Below are 23,751 nucleotides of genomic sequence, written 5' to 3' on the forward strand. Positions count from 1 at the left end.
GAGGTCAGGAGAGGGTGACAGAGCGAGACTCCGTCTCAAAAAAAAAAAAAAAAAAAGAAATACAAAAAACTAGCCGGGCGAGGTGGCGGGCGCCTGTAGTCCCAGCTACTCGGGAGGCTGAGGCCGGAGAATGGCGTGAACCCGGGAGGCGGAGCTTGCAGTGAGCTGAGATCCGGCCACTGCACTCCAGCCTGGGCGACAGAGCGAGACTCCGTCTCAAAAAAAAAAAAAAAAAAAAAAAGACACTAGCCTACATACATACAAAGGCTATTTTAAAAAGTTAGCCACTGAAGGATGTTTATTCTCTCATATCACATTTAAGATTTTTGTTGTTGTTTTCTTTTTCTGAGATGGAGTCTCGCTATATCGCCCAGGCTAGAGTGCAGTGGCGTGATCTGGGCTCACTACAACCTCCGCCTCCCGGGTTCAAGCGATTCTTCTGCCTCAGCCTCCCGAGTAGCTAGGATTACAGGCGCGCCACCACGCCCAGCTAATTTATTTTTTATTTTCACTCACTTACTTTTTTTTTTTTTTTTTTTTTTTGAGGCGGAGTCTCGCTCTGTGGCCCAGGCTGGAGTGCAGTGGCCGGATCTCAGCTCACTGCAAGCTCCGCCTCCCGGGTTCACGCCATTCTCCTGCCTCAGCCTCCCGAGTAGCTGGGACTACAGGCGCCCGCCACCTCGCCCGGCTAGATTTTTGTGTTTTTTAGTAGAGACGGGGTTTCACTGTGTTAGCCAGGATGGTCTCGATCTCCTGACCTCGTGATCCACCCGTCTCGGCCTCCCAAAGTGCTGGGATTACAGGCTTGAGCCACCGCGCCCGGCCTCACTTACTTTTTTTGAGATGGAGTCTTGCTCTGTCGCCAGGCTGGAGTACAGTGGCACAATCTCGGCTCACTGCAACTTCCGCCTCCTGGGTTCAAGCGAGTCTCCTATCTCAGCCTCCCGAGTAGCTGGGATTACAGGCGTGCGCCACTACGCCCAGCTAATTTTTGTATTTTTAGTACAAATGGGGTTTCGCCATGTTGGCCAGTCTGGTCTCGAACTCCTGACCTCAGGTGATCCGCCCGCCTCAGCCTCCCAAAGTGCTGGGATTACAGGCGTGAACCACCGCGCCTGGCCCACATTTCAGTTTTTAACCACTGTTTCTTAACTGGAAGAGACATCCTTTCCTTTCCTTAACCAATTGCTGGTAAAATCCGATTCAAAATTCTAGTGGAAAAACAACAGCAACACCACCACAAAAAAAGCTAACCCTATGAACCCCCAATGTCAAAATGATCTATCACAAAAAAACTCTTCAGCGTCTAGAAAGTTTAGCTATTGGATTTACGCGTTCCTATCCCTCCTTCCAAAAATAACAACTCGTAACTCTTTCAAGTTATTCTACTTAATCTCATCTTATCATTTCTGGAGGAAAGTGATTAATACACCTTTTTCATGACACTGCCTCTAAGGCCCCAAGAACCAAACAAGAGACCCGAGCTGCCGCCTTAGAGACTTCGGGTGGGGGCAGAACGCCGCGCCGAGGTGGAGGTAGGAGCCCCGAGGGCACAGCGGCCAGGAGGGCGGAGGAGGCTGCCGGAAGCTCGGCCTCCGAGCAATCACCCGCCTCGCTGCGCTTCCATGCTTGCTAAGGGGTCGAGATGAAGAGGCTAGGGGGAGAGAGAGGGGCGAGTGGGACGAGGGGCCGGGAGCAGCCGCGGCCGCTTTACCTCAGAGCCCAGAGACCTGGGGGAGGGGCCCTCGGCGCTGCCGCGGACTCCGGGGCTCCCGGCGGGCAGGTCCTACAGGGCCGTGGAGCAAGAAGGCTGATGTCTCGGCCGTCTCGGGGAGTTCTCCCGACGTCGCCTGCTGTTTGTCAGTCGCCAGCTGTAACACGGTAGCCGGCCGAGTCACGCTGCTCCCGGCCGCCAGGCGGGTTGAGTGAGGGGTCGCGGTGCCGCCTCTCTAGGTCCGGTCTGGCCCACATCACCGGAGCCGGGGGTTTATTGTTCCGGAGAGCCACAGGCACTGTCGGCCTGGGCCCGCCAGGCAGTGTTTCGCTCCGCCCGTCCCGGCCTGGGGTCAAGCCAGCAGCTGCAGGCACGCCGACTGGCGGCGCATTGGGGGCCCGTGTGTGTCTCTTTAAGGGGCCGGGCCTGCGAAGCTGAGGGGCGGGTGGGGTGTGCGTCGCTCCCGGTGTGAGGGTGAGAGGGAGAGAGCGGCTGGCGGGCGTCCGAGGGAGGGAGGGAGGGAGCGACGAGCGAGGTAGCGACGCGGGCCGCCCCTGCCGCCGCCGCCGCCGCCGCCGCCGCGGTCGGACCTGCGGCCTCCTCCCCTCCCCTCCCCCGCGTCGCCCTGCCGCGGGGAGGGGGCTCTCGTCGCCGCCTCCAGCCGCTCCCGATGAAGCAGCTGCAGCCGCAGCCGCCTCCGAAGATGGGGGATTTCTACGACCCGGAGCACCCGACCCCTGAGTAAGTATCAGCTCCGCGGCCCCCTGCTGCTGTCGGCCGCCTCAGCCCCAACCGAGGGCGGTGCGTCCTGACGGGTGGCGGCGCGGGCCGGCGCGAGGAGTAACGGGCCCGCGGTGGCTTCGCGCGGTCGGTGTCGGGAGCAGGCCCGCGCCGCCACTTCGAGCTGCCTGGCTGGGGCCGCAGCAGGCCCGCGGTTGGGCCCGGCGTTGGCGCCGCTGCTCGCGTCGCGGCGGCGGTTGGGCCGGGCCGGTGGGGGAGGGGCGGCCACGGTCACTACCCGTGTCCGCACCGACCCGGCCAGCCCGGGGCTCGGCAGTCCTGGCGGGCTCCTCGCGGTTCGTCCGGGCCCCGCTGCTAGCCAAGGGGCATAGTCGGAGGAGCTGCCGGTGCCTGGCCCGGCAAGAGGGCGCCGGTGAGGGTAGGCCGCGAATCCCCGGGCTCGGGTGGAAGCTCGACCCGTCGCCCGACCTCCCCGCGACGGCAGTGGCTCGGACCGGAAGGGCCTAGCGCGGGTTGCCTGGCCCCCGGGCCGTGGAGGGGCCCGCGCTGCACTCCTGAGTTTGATTTTTTCCTCCTGGGAACTCGATCCTGGCCTCGCAGTGCTTCCGGCTTCACATTCTGCACCTTTGGCACTTGGGTTTTGTAATGGCGAGGTTTGTGTGGTCCCGTTGTTGAGGTGACACCGGGTTTGTTTTTCCGCCTGAAAATGAAAGCCACCTGAGGGGCATACATTTTCTTGCAGATTGTGAGATTTTCACACTTTCGGACACGATTTTCTTGGTAACAGGAACCTCTTACCCTAAACGGATGACTTTCTATTTCTTGTGAAGACTTGGTTAAAAACTAAGAATCGTTTGAGGATTCTCTAAAGAAGACAGTGTTCTGGAAAACCGAAACACAGTTTTGCCCAATAGTAATTTTTCAGTCTAGGACACCTTTACATTTCTCTTGAGGTCTGAATCTGCTGCTGTATCTGCTACCTCAGAAAACCTGAAGTCACTTCTTTCCCTGAACCCTCACGAGACCATTGTTTTGAAAAGCCATTCTTGAAACTCCATTTGCTGGTGTTAGACCTAGGAATATAGTATTCATTTTAAACTTATCGGTTGATAGGGGTTTCACATGAAACTGTCAAACTTTTATGACCAGGATGATTCCAAGAGCTTTGCTGTTTTGACACATTTTACCTTAGGTTGGCTGTGGCTCGTTTTTGAATCCCTTGCCACATCTCACGTTGGTCCAGAAATGTCTGGATCTTAATTGATAGTTCTTAGTTTTGATTGCAACACAACGGATTCTGTTGAGGTGTTGGTCATTTCTGCACAACAAGATAAATCATTATTTTGCTTTTCCAAAAACTCAACTCTTACTTGCAGTAGTAAGTTAACATGACTTTTTCCTTTCATGGGTTCTTGGCCGTTGGTTAACACTACCTTAATTAGATTGGTCTTTTTGTTTTGCTACTGGCAGGATCAGTTAGGTAAGATTGTTTTGATTTACTGCACAATCAGTCCAATTACAAAGCTCACGTTATAGGTTTTTAGTTTAAAAAACCTCAAAAATTTTGTATCACGATTCAATAAATGCTTATTTAGCACTTGCTCTGTACAAAGTAAAATGCTAACCTTTGAATAGGCTAAGTGCCTGCTTTTACTTCCTTTTACCAGGTTGTTTGGTGAAGTCCAGAAGCTTTAAGGATCACATCCTTACACTTCTTGGGGAAAAATTTTTCATAATATGTGGGAAAATTGACTCAGAAGTGCATCTTTGGTAGACACGAGTGGGGAAGGAATCAAGAATGTTTTATGGTTTTACATGTTTTGGAGTTTTTATTGCTTTAATGTAGTAGAAATGCACTGCTTTGGATTTCTAACAGTGATTATATGTTTTTAAATTCTTGTGTATTTTTTCCTTTTTTTTTTTTTTTTTTTTAGAGGCAGGGTCCCACTCTGTCACCCAGGCTGGAGTGCAGTGGTGTCATCATAGCTCATTGCATCCTTAAACCTCTGGGCATAAGCAGTCCTCCTGCCTCAGCCTCCTGGGTTGGGACTATAGGCATGTGTCACCGCACCCGGCTAATTGAAAAAAAAAAAAAATTACGTTACTCAGACTGGTTTTGAATCCCTGGCCGCAAGTGAGCCTCCTGCCTTGGCCTCCCAAAGTGCTGGGACTGCAGGCATGAGCCTTTGTGCCAGGCCTCTTCTTGTGTATTAACCTGTATGGAGTAAAGAATTGTAACATGTTTTTTTTGTTGTTGTTTTGTTGTGTTTTTCCTTTTTTCATAATACTATAAAGACTGGAGGGGACCATGGTAGGTATCCTGAGCAATATCACCTGTTTGGCGTATGAAAAAAATGAAGCCTAGAGAAGTGAAGTGACAGCAAACCCTTGAGATAGTAAGCTAGTTAGTGTTTATAATGCTAGAGGAGAGAGAAAGGCAGTATAGGATTTTAAAAACCTGGATTTCAGAGTCAGACCTGGATCTGAACACTATTTTAACCTTGGACAGATGACTTCATCTCTCCGAACTTGGGTTTTTTTCATCTTTTATATGGGTATCATAATGGTTAACAACTTACTAGGGCTTTTTGGGAGGATGGAATGAGATAATGCATGAAGGGCACTTGGCGCAGAATGTGGCACATGTAAGTGCTTCTAGCTGGGGTCATCAGGGAAAAGTTAAAAGATAGGATTTAAGTTGAGGATGAAAAGATTAGGTGGGCAACATGGCTCAGGGGAGGAATGGCCAAGTGCCCTTTTTAGACTTTGGATGGTTTGAAATGGTACTTAGACATATGAAGAAACTGAGGCAAAAATGTAATTTCAGTTTGACTGAAGTAACAGCATCTGATGTTCTGGGTTTGTCTTGTACCCATGCTTTTAATCAGACACAGCTGCAAGATGACTTTTTTTTTTTCAGCAGCATATAGGACATTGTGTTTCAGGTGAAAATGGCTGTAATCACTTGAGTATCTGTGCAGTAGGTGTCCATTATGGGGCAGGCCCGGGGACAGGTGTTGAGGACACAGCAAAGTAGATCCAGTTAGTCTTTAAGGAACTCTTTTAATGAGGGAAATAGGCAAGTACCTTATAGTGATAGAGGTGCAGTTCTTTGAACATATGCATGTCTATTGTATGCCAAACGTAGGCACACTAGGGGTAATTGGTGTACAAAACAAAATTTTGCCCTTGTGGAGTTTATATCCTAATGGGGGTGATAATAAATGATACAGAATGTTCTGGCCAAGTGGAGTGACTTGCATCGGTAGTCCCAGCACTTTTGGAGGCCGAGGTGGGTGGATCACCTGAGGTCAATAGTTGGAGACCAGCCTGGCCAAGATGGTGAAACCTTGTCTCTACTAAAAATACAAATTTAAAAAAAAAAAAAATTAGGTATGGTGGCAGGCACCTGTAATTCCAGCTACTTGGGAGGCTGAGGCAGGAGAATCGTTTGAACCTGGGAGGTGGAGGTTGCAGTGAGCTGAGACTGTGCCACTGCACTCCAGCCTGGGGGACAGAAGGAGGTTCCATCTCAAAAAATAAAAATAAAATAAAATTGAATAATATAGAATGTTCAAAGGTAAGTGCTTTGGAAAGTGGAAGAGTAAGGGGGATTCAGAATTGTTGAGGAAGAGGTTGCAATTTAAAGTGAGGTATACTGGGTGAGTATCCTTGAGGGAGTGATATTTAGGCAAAGATTTAAAGGAGAAGTAGCCATGTTAATAATGGGTGAAGGCATTTCAATAAGAGGGAATAGTGAGTTTCAAGGTGTTGAGGCAGACCTGTGAGTTTTGCCCATTATGGCTAGAATGGAATGAGCAAGAAAGTGTAATAGTAAATTGGGTTAGGGTGAGATGGGGTTTAGCTTTTTTTTTTTTTTTTGAAATGGAGTCTCACTCTGTCTCCCAGGCTGGAGTGCAGTGGCATGATCTTGGCTCACTGCAGTCTCTGCCTCTTGGATTTAAGTGATTCTTCTGCCTCAGACTCCTGAGTAGCTGGGATTATAGGTGCCTGCCACTGCACCCGGCTAATTTTTGTGTTTTTAGTAGAGGTGGGGTTTCACTTTCTTGGCCACGCTGGTCTTGAACTCCTGACCTTGTGATCCACCTGCCTTGGCCTCCCAAAGGGCTGGGATTATAGGTGTGAGCTACTGCTCTTGGCCAGGATTTAGCTTTTATACAGTCTTGTAGAGCCATTCTAAGGACTTTGCCAGGAGTTTTGAACAGAAGAGTGACATAGTCTGCTTTCAATTTCATAGGATCATTTGAATTGCAAAGGGAACAACAGTGGTAAGCCTGGAGACTAGTAAGGAAGCTAGTAATCCAGAAAAGAGATGCCGGTACCAAGATGGTAACATAAGAGTAGTGAGAAATGGATGGATACTGGATATATTTTGAAGATGGAACTAATATGATTTGTTGGTGTGATATGTGAGAGAGGAACCAAGGATGATTCCAGGGTTTCTGGTCTCAGCAGTTAGAAAGTTGCTGTCAACAAAGACAGTGATGACTAAAAGAAGCAAGTTTGAGGACTAGATTAGGAGGAGTTCAATTTTAGGCATGGTAAGTTTGAGATTGCCTGTTAGATGTTTGAATTGAGTTGATAACCAAGTCTGAAGTTCAGGGGAAAGGTCTGAAATGGAGATAAATTTTGTTGTCACCAGTTTAGGTAGTATTCAAGTCATGAAGCTGGATGAGATTACCAGGGAATTCTTGGTAGATAGAGAGAAGGGCCAAAGATTGGTCTTTTTATTTTTGTTTTTTTAAAGATGGAATCTTACTATTTTCCCTGGGCTGGTCTTCAGCTCCTGGGCTCAAGCAGTTCTCCCACTTCAGCCTCCTGAGTAGCTGGGACTATAGATGTGTACCACCACACTTGGATTGATTGGTTTTTTAAATGCCTGTGTTAAGAGAGGACTGTTTAGTGTGGAGTTTAGGGTTTTAACATGGATGGCATCTATGAACTTGGGAAAATTACCTCTTCAGTAACCTCTGACTAGAAGTTAGCATTTCTTTCAATTACTAATGTGAGTAACAAACTACAGTAGTATTAATTGTGATTTGTGTATAAGTCAGATATTTTTATAATAAAATATGCAGTCGATTCTTGATCAACACAGGAGTTAGAGGTACCAATCCCAATCTGCAACACAGTAAAAAATGTGCATATAACTTTTGTCTGCCTCAAAATTTAACTGCTACTAGGATTCTGTTGACTTTACCGAGAACATAGTCTACTAACACATATTTTATTGTATGTTGTGTGTATTATATACTGTATTCTTACAAGAAAGTAAGGTAGAGAAAAAATGTTGTTAAGAAAATCATAAGGAAGTAAAAATATATTATTCGTTAAGTGGAAGTGGATCATCATAAAGGTCTTCATCCTTGTAGTCTTCACATTGACTAGGCTGAGGAGGAAGAAGAGGAGGTGGTTTTAGTCTTGCTGTCTTGGGTGACAGAGGTGGAGGAGGTAGAACTGGAGGCAGGCACAAGGTGTGTAACTTTTATTGAAAAAAATCTGTGTATAAGTGGACCTACGCAGTTCCAGCCCATGTTATTCAAAGGCAAACTGTATTGTGGTTTTTGTAGAATCTTGAAATATGTTTATCATTATGTCAAAATCCACTAGATTGAGAAGCACATACTAAACAATATGACACATTGGTTTTTTTCCCTCAATGTAATTGGCTTCCTTTGCAATCATATGTACTTTATCTTATGCATTAAAAAATATTAGACTGAGAAGGAATCCACAAGCTTCATTAGATTTCCTAAATGGTACAGGGCACAAAAAAAGTTAAATCCCTGGGCTCTGGAGACAGAACTCCTGGTTTAGAATCTCATCTCTTTTACTTAATTGCTCTGTGAACCTAGGCAAGTTTCTTAATTACTCCTTATCTATAAAGTGGGGATCATGGTAGTATCATCTGCAGAGGGTTTTATGAGAATTTAAGAATTAGGACAGTGTTTGTTTCTTTCTTTCTTTCTTTTTTTTTTTTAATTTGAGACGGAGTTTTGCTATTGTTGCTCAGGCTGGGGTGCAATGGCACAATCTGGGCTCACCACAACCTCTGCCTCCTGGATTCAAGCAGTTCTCTTGCCTCAGCCTCCCGAGTAGCTGGGATTACAGGCATGTGCTACCATGTGTGTCTAATTTTGTATTTTTAGTAGACACGGAGTTTCTCCATATGGGTCAGGCTGGTCTCGAACTCCTGACTTAAGGTGATCCACCCGCCTCGGCCTCCCAAAGTGCTGGGATTACAGGCATGAGCCACCACGTCCCCGGCCAGTTCTTTTATTGTTAGTATTGAATGGAATGAGTCGGCTAGAAAGAACGGTACTTACAAGGCACCATGATACGAAAGTATGGCGAATTTGGTCAAAAGAAAGTTTAACTGGGAAAGAATATTTCAGCATGTTCAAATGATATATAAAGCAGTAAGGATACTCAGATTCTCTATTAATTTTTTATTTTTTTAGGGACTTGTTCTGTTGTCCAGGTTAGAGTGCAGTGACAAGATTGTAGCTCACTGTAACTGAACCCCTGGGCTCAAGTGATTCTCCCACATATCTAGGACTGCAAATGCACACCACCACTCCTGGCTAATTTTTTTATTTTGAGACAGGGTTTTGCTTTTGCCCAGGCTGGACTGCAGTGGCACGATGATGGCTCACTGCAGCTTCAACTTCCCAGGCTCAGGTGATTTTCTCACTTCAGCCTTCTGAGTAGCAGGGACTATGGGCACATACCACCATGCCCAGCTTATTTTGTTTGTAGAGAGGGGGTTTCACCATGTTTCCCAGGCTGGTCTGAAACTCCTGAGCTCAAGTGATCTGCCTGCTTCGGCTTCCCAAAAGTGCTGGGATTATAGTCGTGAGCCACTGCACTTGGCCCTGGCTAATTTTTTATTTTTTGTAGAGGCAGGGTTTTGCTGTGTTGCCCAGGCTGGTCTCAAACTCCTGACCTCAGCCTCCCAAAGTGCTGGAATTACAGGTGTGAGCCACCGTGCCCAGCAAGTCAAATTCTTATAATTCATGTTAGAATGGAGAGGATAGAGGTACCTTAGGAAGCCAACTGAGAGAAAGTATCATGTGGTTACCAGATTTCATATATGATCTGGACCCTTAGTAGCTTTATAGCCAGTTGAATCAATTTTTCTGATGAGAGAGATAGGTTTGTAGTGATGGAAGTATGGTCCTACAGGCCAGGTTACCTTCTTTGAGCTGCTGCGGTACACAGGAGGCCAATATAGCCCTTGGAGGGTTTGCTGGTAAGTATGGAGAGCCTGTTGAACTATCCTAGTGCTTAGGCTAGGGTGTACCTGTTTAATATTCATGTCCCTTTTTGCTATTTGCTTTTGCTACATTTTAGGCATACCATTCTCCTTTTATTGACACATTATGTCTTTAGAAAAGTATCAAGCAACTGTTGATACAATTGTGTTTTCCTAAGAATTGTCTCCAGTTGCCAAGCCATATTTTATACATACAAGATTATCTATCAGTCATACTTTCCTAGTTTCCTTAGCAGGACTTTGGTGTTTCCAGATCTTCTCAGCCCTTTTTCACTGTAGTGACTCATTGATTTAATTTATTCATTAAAAAAATTTTTTTTAATACATTACAATTTATTCTGTAATAGACATTTGTAATAAATTTTCTCAACCCTAATATTCATTGTTGTTCTATGAGCATTGTCAGGTTTTGGAGGGAGGCAGGATGGCCAGCCTGGGTTTGAGAATCAAAAGCTTTTCTGTCCATAAATCTACTACGTGGCTCTGCTGGAGCCTCTCTGAACCTATCCTGATTAAGAGGCTGCTCAATTTGCTAATCGTTCTTTGCTCAGTTTCTTAAAAAAGTTGACTAGCTTCATTTCTGTTAATTCTTCCAAGAGAACCGTAGAGTACTTGATTTTGTAATACACTAAGAACTATTATTGTAAAACCCTGAGAGATAGTTTATATTGGAAACTAAGCCATTTACATACACCTAAGTCACTGAAATCAGGTTAGAATGTTTTTCTGACAGAAAAAAAAACAGTGTGTGTGTGTGAGAGACAGGGTCTCACTCTGTCACCCAGGCTGGAGTGCAGTGGCACAATCTTGGCTCTCTGTGACCTCTGCCTCTGAGGCTCAAGCGATCCTCCCACCTCAGTGTCCTGAGTAGCTAGGACTACAGGCGCACACTACCACACCCGGCTAATTTTTGTATTTTTTCTAGAGATGGGGTTTGTCATGCTGCCCAGGCTGGTTTCCTGACCTCCAGTGATCCACCCACCTCAATCTCCCAAAGTGCTGGGATTACAGGTGTGAGCCACTGCGCCTGGCAAAAAAGACTTTTTATTTTGAAAAAATTTTAAACTTTCAGGAAAGTTGTAAGAATAGCACAGTGAATTCCCATAATGTACTTTTAAACTAGATTAACCAGTAATTGGAATTTTGCCACGTTTGTATTACCTTTCTATATTAAAAAAAAAGTTTTATTTACTTTTGGCAGAACATCTTGAGAGTAAATTGCAGGCATCATGATCTTTCTTTCCTAAATATCTCATAGTATTACCTAAGAACAAGCATTCTCTTAATATACAATAATCAAATTCAGACATTTTAACATTTGTAACCCTGCTATTACCTGATACATAATTTATACATTTTGCCAGTTGTCCCAAAGTTGTGTTCTTTTTTCAATCTAGTATTACACATTGCATTTAATTGTCATGTCTCAGTCTTTTTCAATCTCTGAGGATAACTTTAAATTTAAGTTTGGAAGTACTTTACTATTACTGTGTACTAACCATGAATGTGATATTTTAAAAACAATAACAGAGTCTGATAGTATGTTTTAAAATGTTTTGTTTTTTAATTACCACAACAATAAATACTTATTGCAAAAGAGTCAGACAATACAGATGTTTATAGAAGAAAAATAAAAATCCTCCCTGAGCATTCTTCTCTGCTCCACATCTCCAAATACCACATCCAAGAACTTAATGTATTTTTTGAGATCTTTTCCTTTTGTTTGGTTTTTATTTTTTTACAAAAGTGGAGTCATATTTCTGTATGTATTTTTCTGCCTTTTTCCTACATTCTGTATTTGTTTCCATTTACATATAAGATGTGCTTATCTATCATTCTTTCTTTTTTTTGAGACAGAGTCTCGCTCTGTCGCCCAGGCTGGAGTGCAGTGGTGCAGTCTCAGCCCACTGCAACCTTTGCCTCCCTGGTTCAAGCGATTCTCCTGCCTCAGCCTCCTGAGTAGCTGGGACTACAGGTGTGCACCACCATGCCCAGCTAATTTTTATATTTTTAGTAGAGACAGGGTTTCACCATGTTGGCCAGGATGGTCTCAATCTTTTGACCTCGTGATCCGCCCTCCTTGGTCTGGGATAACAGGTGTGAGCCACCGCACCTGGCCAAGATGTGCTTACCTTTTTAAACAGTTGAACAATATTCTGTAGTGTGGATGTACCATGCTAAGTTGCTTGATTTTCTTAAGATGTCTGGTTATTATGTTAGGACATATTGAGCTATGTGGAAGGTGTCTCTTTCCAAATGTATTTCTCCACAGCGTGAGTTTTTCTGGTTATGATGGTGTTTGGGGGATTTTGTTTAGAGTTTTTAAACAAATCTCATACTTATTTCTATTTGTTTTTTTTTTTTTTTGAGGCGGAGTCTCGCTCTGTCGCCCAGGCTGGAGTGCAGTGGCCGGGATCTCAGCTCACTGCAAGCTCCGCCTCCTGGGTTTACGCTATTCTCCTACCTCAGCCTCCCGAGTAGCTGGGACTACAAGCGCCCGCCACCTCGCCCAGCTAGTTTTTTTTGTATTTTTTAGTAGAGACAGGGTTTCACCGGGTTAGCCAGGATGGTCTCGATCTCCTGACCTCGTGATCTGCCCGTCTCGGCCTCCCAAAGTGCTGGGATTACAGGCTTGAGCCACCGCGCCCGGCCACTTATTTCTATTTGTATATGGTACTGATGGATTGAACAGATCATTTTTATTCCTGCCTTATTTTGATTAGTTACTTGTTTCTTTTAAAAAGAAAACTGAAGGCATTTAAGTGGGATCTCTTTTTTTTTTCTTTTTTCTTTTTTGGATCAGGGCCTCCCTTGTCACCTAGGCTGGAGTACAGTGGTATGATCACAGCTCAGTGTAGCCTTGAACTCTTGGGCTCAAGCAATCCTCCTGCCTCAGCCTCCCAAGTAGCTGGGACAACAGGCATGTACCACCACACTTAGCTAATTTTTAAATTTTTTTTGTAGAGATAGGGGTCTCACTATGTTGCCCAAGCTGGTCTCAAACTCCTGGCCTCAAGGAATCCTCCCACTTTGGCCTCCCAAAGCCCTGGAATTACAGTGCTGGGCACCCCGTGCCTGGCCTTAAGTGGGGAGTTTCTTGAAAATGGTTGGTTTGAGGCTGGCCAACAGAGCTAAGACAAAATTTGATACGTTTGTTGTTGTTGTTTTCCATAGTTGGACTTATACAGTATTTGAAAGTCTACTCATTCAAATGAGAGGCAATTACCTTGTATAATTTTTGGTTAATTGTGTAATTTTTGGTTAATAAAAATTGTGTAATAAAATGGTGTATTTGAGTCTCTTAGCTTTGGAATTTGTGTAAATTTACTTTGTTTAATTTGGTAGTCTTTTTGTTTTTTAATTTTTTAATTTTAAAAATTAGATACTCACTTCACTGGCTCTCACTTCACTGCCCAGGCTGGTCTTGAACTGTTGGTCTCAAGTGATCCTCCTGCCTCAGCTTTCCAAAGTGCTGAGATTACAGGCATGAGCTCCCATGCCTGTTTTTTGTGTTTTTGGTCAAGCTAATGGTTACTTTAGTCTCTTTTCCAGCTGAGCAAACATATTGTCATTTCAATGGAGGTTTAAGATTGGTCTGAATTCCCATAGTTGCTTTTTATTTTAGAATGCTTTTTCTGTCAAATGCTAACATCTTGCAAGTGAAAATATCCTTGGGATGATGTGGGTGTTGATAAGACTGCAATTGTGTTGGCAGGCTTCTGGGAGGTCTGCTTACTGGGAGCACTGCTCTGGGCTTGCAAGAACCTAGAGCAAGTGGTGGTTTCCAATTGTAGTTCTTCCTGTGGCCCACTTCCCTGCCAAGTGTGGTTGGACCCTCTCTTTGGGGAGGACTCTATAGTAATCAACAGTATTTGCTTCATGGTTAGGCTCTTTGTGAATCTGTGGACTAACTTGTGTTTTGAGCCTTTTTGTCTGATATTTCGCCTCATGATGAATAGTTATTAATTACATACTCTATTTGAGGAAGCAGAAGATGCTTGGTTTAATTTTAAAAAATTTAAGGTTTAAATTTTTTATGAATTTTGTGTGAATGTAAAGTGGAGCAAATACTGTTTTTCATAAATTATATCAAATGACTGTAAAAACTCTTTCTATAGAAATCCATTTATGCTGGCCTTTAGCACACACAGACCTGGTTAAAAATACGACTGGTTAAAAATTGCCTGGTTAAAAATACAACTCTTCCATTAATTTATCAATACTTCATTGGAATATCAACTCTAAAACATCAGCTACACATTTTATGGTACTGCTTCTGTGCTGAAAATGTAGTTAAGAATTATCTATAGGCCGGGCGCGGTGGCTCAAGCCTGTAATCCCAGCACTTTGGGAGGCCGAGATGGGCGGATCACGAGGTCAGGAGATCGAGACCATGCTGGCTAACACGGTGAAACCCCGTCTATACTAAAAAATACAAAAAAATTAGCCGGGCGAGGTGGCGGGCGCCTGTGGTCCCAGCTACTCGGGAGGCTGAGGCGGGAGAATGGCGTGAACCCAGGAGGCGGAGCTTGCAGTGAGCTGAGATCCGGCCACTGCACTCCAGCCTGGGTGACAGAGCGAGACTCTGTCTCAAAAAAAAAAAAAAAAAAAAAAAGAATTATCTATAGTAAAGGCAAATTTCTTTGAGGTACAATACAACATTTTAGAAATCAGTGAAAATCTCTTCAGGTTTGCCTTAAGGTAACCATAAGAGGTATATTTTCAAGCTTAAGCTTACCATTTCTATTAAAGAACAAAAACAAAACAACTTTAGTTGTCGTACAATTATTCAGGAAACCAGTTGTCACAATTATGAAAAGTATAGTATACTTTTTGGCAGATTAACCTAGCAGTTTGCGTAAGGAAGTGGTGTTACTAGCTGATACAAACACCTTGAACACATTGAAACAGTAGTAATTGAATATAAAAAGAGTGTTCCCCCAATTATAGTATTGCTCATACAAATTAGGGAGATAATGAGATTCCCAAGAAATATTTGGTGCTCTTCTTTCTTTGACTACCTATTTTCTTTTCTTTTTTTTTTTGAGGCGGAGTCTCGCTCTGTTGCTCAGGCTGGAGTGCAGTGGCCGGATCTCAGCCCACTGCAAGCTCCGCCTCCCGGGTTTACGCCATTCTCCTGCCTCAGCCTCCCGAGTAGCTGGGACTACAGGAGCCTGCCACCTCGCCCGGCTAGTTTTCTGTATTTCTTAGTAGAGATGGGGTTTCACAGTGTTAGCCAGGATGGTGTCGATCTCCTGACCTCGTGATCCGCCTGAAACTTTTTTTTTTTTTTTTTTTTTTTAGTTTTTTGAGACAGAGTCTTGCTCTGTCTCCCAGGCTGGAGTGCAGTGGTGCGATCTTGGCTCTCTGCAACCTCCGTCTCCTGGGTTCAAGCAATTCTCCTGCCTCAGCCTCCCGAGTAGCTGGAATTACAGGCGGCTGCCACCACGCCTGGCTAATTTTTGTATTTTAGTAGAGATGGAGTTTCACTATGTTGGCCAGGCTGGTCTCGAACTCCTGATCTCAGGTGATCCACCCGCCTTGGCCTCCCCAAATGCTACGATTACAGACAGGAGCCACTGTGCGCAGCATACTCTTACTAGAGAAGATCGTGATGGTGTCAGGATATGAAATTGGGAGCAGAAGTTAGAATCTGTGATAGGACTTTTTTTCCAGTTGTGCATATGTGTGCTGCACAATTTTTTTTGTTAGCTGTGTGCTTTTTTGAAATGTACTGATTGCTTAAGCATTTTTATTTTCATCAATGCTATTCTTACATGTAAGTTTTTAAAAGATATGTTTTTATATATGTATTTTTATAATTCTGTAATTTTTTTTTTTTTTTAGAGACGGAGTCTTGCTCTGTCGCCCAGGCTGGAGTGCAGTGGCGAAATCTCAGCTCACTGCAAGCTGCTCCACTTCCCGGGTTCACGCCATTCTCCTGCCTCAGCCTCCTGAGTAGCTGGGACTACAGGCGCCTGCCACCATAATTCTGTAATTTTTAAGATGCTTTGGTTGATTATTAATACAAAGTATCAAGAAAGGCTAACATTTCATTGAAGCCTGGCTATCTTAGCATTCATCTATTCTCATTAGACCTGTTTGGTTTTGTTGCTAAGACCTAAGGGATTTTGTAGATTCATGTATCAGAAAATTCAAGGACCATGATGAATATATTATAGAATATGTTCTTCTTTTAATGGAGGAATCCTAGTAACTAGTAGTTGGGTACATGGTAGTATATGCTTAGTAAATGTTTGAATTGGCCTGATTCTGTATAACGATCATTATTCTAACTTGATTACCAGCAGTATTGTTAGTAATTGCTGACCTCTATTATAAGACATTCTTTTCTTTTTTCTTTTTCTTTTTCTTTTTTTTTAAAGATAGGGTCTTTCTCTGTCACCCAGGCTGAAGTGGAGTGGCACGATCATGGCTTACTGCAGCCCCAACCTCCCAGGCTCAAGAAATCCTCCCACTATGCCTAATTATTTGTTTTTTGTAGCGACAGGGTCTCAAACTCCTGGGCTCAAGCGATCTCCCTACCTCAGCCTCCCAAAGTGCTGGGATTACAGGCGTGAGACATCATGCCCAGCCTATTACCAGACATTCTTAAATAACTAGAAGATTAGGACAGAGGTCAGGGAATTGAGTGGCATGTGTTGGGCTAATGGCAGTGACTTGGTGCTTATAGCACTTTTTATGCTTCTTCTGTTGGTATGCTAGACCACTTTTTTCTCCCAACCTTTTCAGTTGTTTTGTACTTGTGTATTTTCCAGGATGGGTAATCCTTAAACTGAGGGTAAACTGCACTTTACCCTTGTTCTGTTCATTTTCTCTCCAAATTTCTCAGATCAGTAATCTCATTTCTCTCTATAAATATTGTGGGCAAAAAAGGAAGTGAGGAACCTGAGATGCAGTGGTAAATCAAAGGATATTTTTGAGGTTGGGCACGGTGGCTCATTCCTGTAATCCCAGCACTTTGGAAGCCCAAGGTTGGTGAACCATGAGGTCAGGAGATCGAGACCATCCTGGCCAACATGGTGAAACCCCGTCTTTACTAAAATACAAAAATTAAAATTAGCTGGGCATGGTGGCGGGTGCCTGGAGTCCCAGGCACTCAGGAGACTGAGGCAGGGGAATTGCTTGAACCCAGGAGGCGGAGGTTGCAGTGAGTCAAGATTGCGCCACTGTACTCCAGCCTGGCGACGGAGCGAGACTCCGTCTCAAAGAAAAAAAAAAAAAAAGATATTTTTGGATATACCAAAAGACTCTGAAAAATGATAGAAAATTTGGTACTCTAAAAATAGAGGGTTTTGTTCTTCTCTAGGGCAGCTGATACTTTTTATACCTAGCATACAAAAAAATTCATTTTTCTAAGTCTGTCAGTTTCTAACTGTATGAGGCAATTAAAAATGTTATATTTAAACTCTTTTCATTATATCGAGCCTTTTAACCTAATGTTTAGAACAACTAGCTGAGATAGAACTCTTGAACTCTTAACAGTTTATTCAGCTAACATTTGTTGAATGCTAGACTTGTGATAAAGATACAGAAATAAGCACAATGTGCTATGGCAGGGATGCCTGACTTAGACTGGGATGGGGATCAGGCGGGCAATCAGGAAGGGCAGCCCAGAAGAATACCTGAACTTAGCCTTGAAGAGTAGGACTTAGGCAAAAATGGAGTAGGCAGATGGTAGAGGATGTTCTAGGGCCACATTATGGGGGAGGATACAGAGAGAGGATTAACCCTATGCCGATTTCCCCTTCAGTTTTTACCCAGTGTAAATTGCTGAGTGCTATAAGAGGTGTCTAGTGTAGGGAGTCCTTTTACTATATCTAATAATTCCTCATCTTTGTGGCTCCCAACTTTTTTTTTCCCCTTTAGCTTGCTCATTGTGACTTCTCATGGCTGTGATTTTAAAAGGGCAGGGGAGCTAGTGCCTCTAATTTTATAAAGGGAAGAAAAGGAAGTGCGAAGAAGTACAGATAGTGCTTACTAGCTAGTTTGGTGGCATATCAGAACTTGGGTAATATTCGTTTACCAATTTGTCCAAAACTAACTTTTTAATGATGTTAAAGAATAACATTTAGAATAGCTGCCGTTCATAAACAACTGGATTTCTGTATTGAGTTACTTGTTTTCTAAAGGTCTTCAGAATTGACCTTGATGTGCTTATAATTGTTCAATTTGGAGGGTGCAGGTGATTCTGTATTTGAGTTGGTTCTTTCCTCTGATTTTGCAAATGTATATGCTGGAGGATTACTGGTGTGAATATCATTCAGCAGAAGGTAAGCTGGATACGGGGACCATTCACATCTGCCTGATTGTCTGTCCAGGTACCTTAAGTAGTCTGAAATCTTCATTGGAAATGAGCTTAATCCCATATGGAACTCAAGCTTTCATTCACCATTATTCCCTATATTAAGGGACAGAAAGAGAAACATATACGTAGGTAACTTGCCTTTTGTTAAGAGGGATTTTTTTTTTTAAATGCTTTCCTCATGTCACGCATACACGAGAAAGCATTACTGCTTATGCCACTTTTGTTTTCTTTTATCACTGCATACTGTGTCCAGGTGATGGGAAAGTCTAAGTTCAGGGGTACTCTTAGGACTTTAACTCATGGTTTTTGGACAGAGGAACAGAGTTCATAGGTAGCAATAATGAACATATTTGTGGGAGCATAAAAGGATATTCTTCCTCTTAGCTAATATTAGAGAAATTAAAGTAGACATGGATTAACAGGAGAGAATATACAATCATGGCCACTTTTATTATTTTTATTTTTATTTTTTGAGACAGAGTTTTACTCTTGTTGTCCAGGCTGGAGTGCAATGGTATGATCTTGGCTCACTGCAACCTCTGCCTCCTGGGTTCAAGCAATTTTCCTGCCTCAGCCTCCCGAGTAGCTGGCATTACAGGCCCCCACCACCATGCCCAGCTAATTTTTTTGTATTTTTAGTAGAGATGAGGTTTCACCATTTTGGCCAGCCTGGTCTTGAGCTCCTGCAGGTGATCCACCCGCCTCGGCCTCCCAAAGTGCTGGGATTACAGGTGTGAGCCACCGTGCCTGGCCCATGGCCACTTTTAAAAAAGAAATTTGTATGTAAGTTGATTGGATGTCTATAAAGTTTTTCCTACTGGAAAATGGGATTTTTATTATTCTAACCTCAGTTCTAAGTCAAACATCATTAATTTAAGACCCTAATTAATGATCGTCTGATTCAGAAATGTGCATTTATTTGAAGTTCATTTAAAAACCAGTGCTCATTTTAGAATAGTATAGAGGTAGAAGGTATAAAAAATTGGAGAACACTTGAACACAGATTGTACTTTGAAATTTCCCTGTTAGTTTTTGTATCTTTTGTCTTCATTACAAGAAAGTTTGAGGGGAGTAACATTGTTCTGTTTCAATAAAGTTTCAGGGCCAGGCACGGTGGCTCATGCCTGTAATTCCAGCACTTTGGAAGGCTGAGGTGGGCGGATCACCTGAGGTCAGGAGTTTGGGACCAGCCTGGGCAACCTGGCGAAGTACAAAAATTAGCCAGGCGTGGCTGTGGGTGTCTGTAATCCCAGCTACTTGGGAGGCTGAAACAGGAGAATTGTTTGAACCCAGGAGGCAGAGGTTGCAATGAGCCGAGATGGCGCCACTGCAATCCAGCCTGGGTGACAGAGCGAGATGCTTTATCAAAAACAACAACAACAAAAAACACAACCAAAAAAACAAGTTTCAGGTTGGTTATGTTATAGTTGAAGCCTAGGTTTACTAAAATATACTTTTAGCCCACCAGTGAGTATAATACTTTAATTTTGTAAGAGGGTTCTAAGCATACCTTTATGAACAAGAGTGCAGAAAGTGTAGGAGCTGAAAGAAAAAAGTCTTAAAAAATGACATGCTGGCGGGGCACAGTGGCTCACACCTGTAATCTCAGCATTTTGGGAGGCTGAGGCAGGTGGATCACCTGATGTCAGGAGTTTGAGACCAGCCCTGGTGAAACCCTGTCTCGACTAAAAATACAACAATTAGACGGGCATGGTGGCGCATGCCTGTAGTCCCAGCTAGTTGGGAGGCTGAGGCAGGAGAATCGTTTGCACCAAAGAGGCAGAGGTTGTAGTGAGCCGAAGAGGTTGTAGTGAGCCGAGATCACGTCACTGCACTCCATCCTGGGTGACAGGGTGAGACTGTGTCTCAAAAAAAAAAAAAAGACATGCAGTGGCTAGACTCGGTGGCTAATGCCTGTAATCCCAGCACTTTGGGAGGCTGAGGAGGGCAGATCACCTGAGGCCAGGAGTTCGAGACCAGCCTAGCCAACATGGTGAAACCCCGTCTCTACTAAAAATATAAAACAAATTAGCGGGTGTGGTGGCGAGTGCCTGTAATCCCAGCTACTTGGGAGGCTGAGGCAGGAGAATCACTTGAGAGGTGGAGGTTGCAGTGAGCGGAGAATGCACCATTGCACTTTAGCCTGGGCAACAGAGTGAGACCCTGTCTCAAACAAACAAGAACAGATATGTTACAGCTTACATTTATTGAGTATAAACTCTCTGCCAGGCACTATATGAAGGAATTTTTTTTTTTTTTTTTAAAGACAGGGTCTCACTCTGTCACCTAGACTGGACTAGTGATATGAACCTGGTTCATTGCAGTTTTGACTTCCTGGACTCTCAAGTGATTCTCCTGCCTCACCCTTCCAAGCAGCTGGGACCACAGGCACATGCCAGTATACCTGGATAATTTTAAAATTTTTCTGTAGAGACAGGGTCTCTCCATGTTGCCGAGGCTGGTTTTGAACTCCTGGCTTCAAGCGATCAGCTCGCCTTGGCCTCCCAGAGTGCTGGGATTACAGGCATGCGCCATCATGCCTGGGCTATATGAAGGATTTTTTTTTTTTTTTTTTTAATTAGATGGAGTTTTGCTGTGTTGCCCAGGCTGGAGAGTAGTGGCATGACCTCGGCTTACTACAACCTCCACCTCTGGGTTCAAGCGATTCTCCTGCCTCAGCCACCCGAGTAGCTGGTATTAGAGGCGCCTGCCACCACGCCCGGCTAATTTTTTGTATTTTTAGTAGAGTTGGGGTTTCACCTTGTTAGCCAGGATGGTCTCGATCTCCTGACCTCATGATCCGCCCGTCTCGGCCTCCCAAAGTGCTGGGATTACAGGCTTGAGCCACCGCGCCCGGCCTTAGGTTATATAGTTCTTAAACTGTATACAGGCCCCAGCTGATTCCAAAATGTGAAATCTGAAATGCTCCAAAAGTTGAAACCTTTTTAATGCTGACATGATGCCACAGTGGGAAATTTTACACATGAACTCATGTGAGGGGCTGCAGTCAAAACACAGCCAAGCCAGGTATGGTGGCATGCACCTGTAGTCCCAGGTCTTCAGGAGCCTGAGGTAGGAGGATCATTTGAGTCCAGGAGTTCAAGGCTTCAGTGAGCTGGGATTATACTACTGTACTTGCTCCAACCTGGACAACAAAGTAAGACCCCGTCTCTTAAAAACAAAAACAAAACACAGGCATACAACACAGTTTATTCCATGTCCAAAAATTATTTTAAAATATTGTATAAAATTACCCTCAGGCCATGTGTGTAAGGGGTATATGAAACATAAACAAATTCGGTGTGTAGACTTGGGTCCAAGATATCTGGCCCCAAGTTATCTTATGTATATGCAGATATTCCAGAATCTGAAAAAGTTTGACATACTTACTGTCCCACCTGTTTTCAATAAGGGTTACTCAACCTGTAGTTTTTTTTTCATCATTCTAGTTAAGATGTTTGCACATTGTCAGTTTTGATATTTCAGTGTTCTCACCTCTGTAGATGTAGGCATGAAAACCAGCTGACTACTTTGACTTTTGGATATGATAGTGTCTACTATTTAATTCCAAGCCATATTCTATTATTTTAAAAATATTTATTTATTGTGTGATTGATTGATTGATTGATTTTTTTGAGACAGAGTCTCACTTGTCGCCCAGGCTGGAGTGCAGTGGTGTGATCTCAGCTCACTGCAGCTTCTGCCTCCTGGGTTCGAGTGATTCTTGTACCTCAGCCTCCCGAGTAGCTGGGATTACAGGTGTGTGCCCAGCTAATTTTAGTATTTTTAGTAGAGACGGGGTTTTAACCATGTTGGCATGAACTACTGGCCTCAAGTGGTCCACCCGCCCTGACCTCCCAAGGTGCTGGGATTACAGGTGTGAGCCACTGTGCCTGGCCTTACTTCTTTTTCTTACTTTTTTTAACTTATTTATTTTTTATTTGTTTTTTTGAGATGGGGTCTCGCTCTGTTACCAGGCTGGAGTGCAGTGGTGTGATTTTGTCTCACTGCAACCTCTGACTCCCTGGTTCAAGCCATTCTCCTGCCTCAGTCTCCTGAGTAGCTGAGACTGGGACTATAGGCATGCGCCACCAAGCCTAGCTAATTTTTGTATTTTTAGTAGAGTTGGGGTTTCACCATGTTGGCCAGGATGGTCTCTATCTCTTGACCTCGTGATTCGCCTGCCTCGGCCTCCCAGAGGAGGGAGGATCCTCTGGGATTACAGGCGTGAGCCACCGTGCCCAGCCGGACTTATTTATTTTTACAATTTTTTTAGAGACAGGGTCTCACAGTGTTGCCCAGGCTGGTCTCGAACTCCTGGGCTCAAGTGATCCTCCTGCCTTGGCCTCCCAAAATGTTGGGATTACAGGTGTGAGTCACTGCACCTGGCTTCTGATATTTTGCCATGTTGTTTCTGTGAGGTGTACATTTGCTTCGTCAGCTTGGAGTAGTTCTTTGTCATAGAGCATAAGATTGGGTTTTCTCAAGTGAGCTGTTTATAGCACTTAACTTTTGTCTCTGATTAAGTGGCTAGAAATTTGACAGCTAGAGCTGTGGGACAACTGCATTTTCTTAAGTTCTGGTGTAATGTGGCTGGGCTCAGTGGCTCATGCCTGTAATCCCAGCACTTTGGGAGGTCGAAGCGGTGGATCACGAGGTCAGGAGATTGAGACCATCCTGGCTAACACGGTGAAACCCCGTCTCTACTAAAAGTACAAAAAATTAGCCGGGTGTGGTGGCGGGTACCTGTAGTCCCAGCTACTCGGGAGACTGAGGCAGGAGAATGGCGTGAACCTGGGAGGCAGAGCTTTGCAGTAAGCCGAGATCGCGTGACTGCACTCCAGCCTGGGCGACAGAGAGACTCTGTCTCAAAAAAAAAAAAGTTTTGGTGTAATGTAACTTGACATTTGAGATATAAAACAAATGGATAAAGTTCTGATAAAAGTTTGTTTTATAGATCAACTAGCTTTATTATATGAATATACAGTTATATACTGTTAGTATTTAATAATGAGCAATTTACAGAAATTAAAAAGATCAGTAGACCAGATAGCAATTCTAATCTGCAAAATGATGTTCAAAAATGCTCTTATTTTTCCGTTTACCTTAAGAGCACAAAAGATACTTTTTGCAGGAAATGAAAATTTAGCACTGTAGTGCCTTATCCTAAAAGATTACAGATAGGTGGAAAGTGGATTTAAGTATTCGGAATATTAGTATTTGTCTCCTTCTTGAACACAGAACAATTTTATATCTACTTTTGTTAAGGTTTTTTTCCCCGATAAAGTTTTTTTATTTGTTTTTTGAGACAAGGTCTTGCTCTGTTGCTCAGGGTGGAATGCAGTGGTGAGATCTTAGCTCACTGCATTCTTGACGTCCTGGGCTCAAGCAGTGGTCCTACCTCATCCTGCTGAGTACCTGGGACTATAGGATTGCACCACCAAACCTGGCTAATTTTTAAATTTTTTGTAGAAATCTGCCCTCACTATGTTGCCCGGACTAGTCTTGAGCTCCTGGGCTCAAGTGATCCTCCTGCATCAGCCTCCCAAAGTGCTGGGATTACAGGTGTGACCCACCATGCCCAGCCCCAACTTTTATTTTTCCATTTTGAAAATATAAGCCAATGAGCCAGGCGCAGTGACTCACGCATGTAATCCCAGCACTTTGGGA

At 44.0% G+C, this 23,751-nt stretch overlaps 1 protein-coding gene across 3 annotated transcripts in view; it reads left to right on the forward strand.

Annotated features, from left to right (window-relative positions):
- The first annotated feature begins 2,243 nt into the window (after positions 1-2,243).
- Positions 2,244-23,751, forward strand: part of SETD2 (SET domain containing 2) — a 150,587-nt gene continuing 129,079 nt past the window's right edge. The window contains exon 1 of one of the 3 annotated variants that reach the window (XM_025375621.1): positions 2,244-2,455. In XM_025375621.1, the coding sequence (XP_025231406.1) occupies positions 2,385-2,455 (71 nt within the window). In that variant the 5' untranslated portion in view covers positions 2,244-2,384. The remainder of the gene's footprint in view (positions 2,456-23,751) is intronic. The other 2 variants (XM_025375622.1, XR_003118090.1) reach the window with 2 other exon arrangements.

This window comes from Theropithecus gelada, chromosome 2 (genome assembly GCF_003255815.1).
Source record: "Theropithecus gelada isolate Dixy chromosome 2, Tgel_1.0, whole genome shotgun sequence".
NCBI lineage: Eukaryota > Metazoa > Chordata > Mammalia > Primates > Cercopithecidae > Theropithecus > Theropithecus gelada.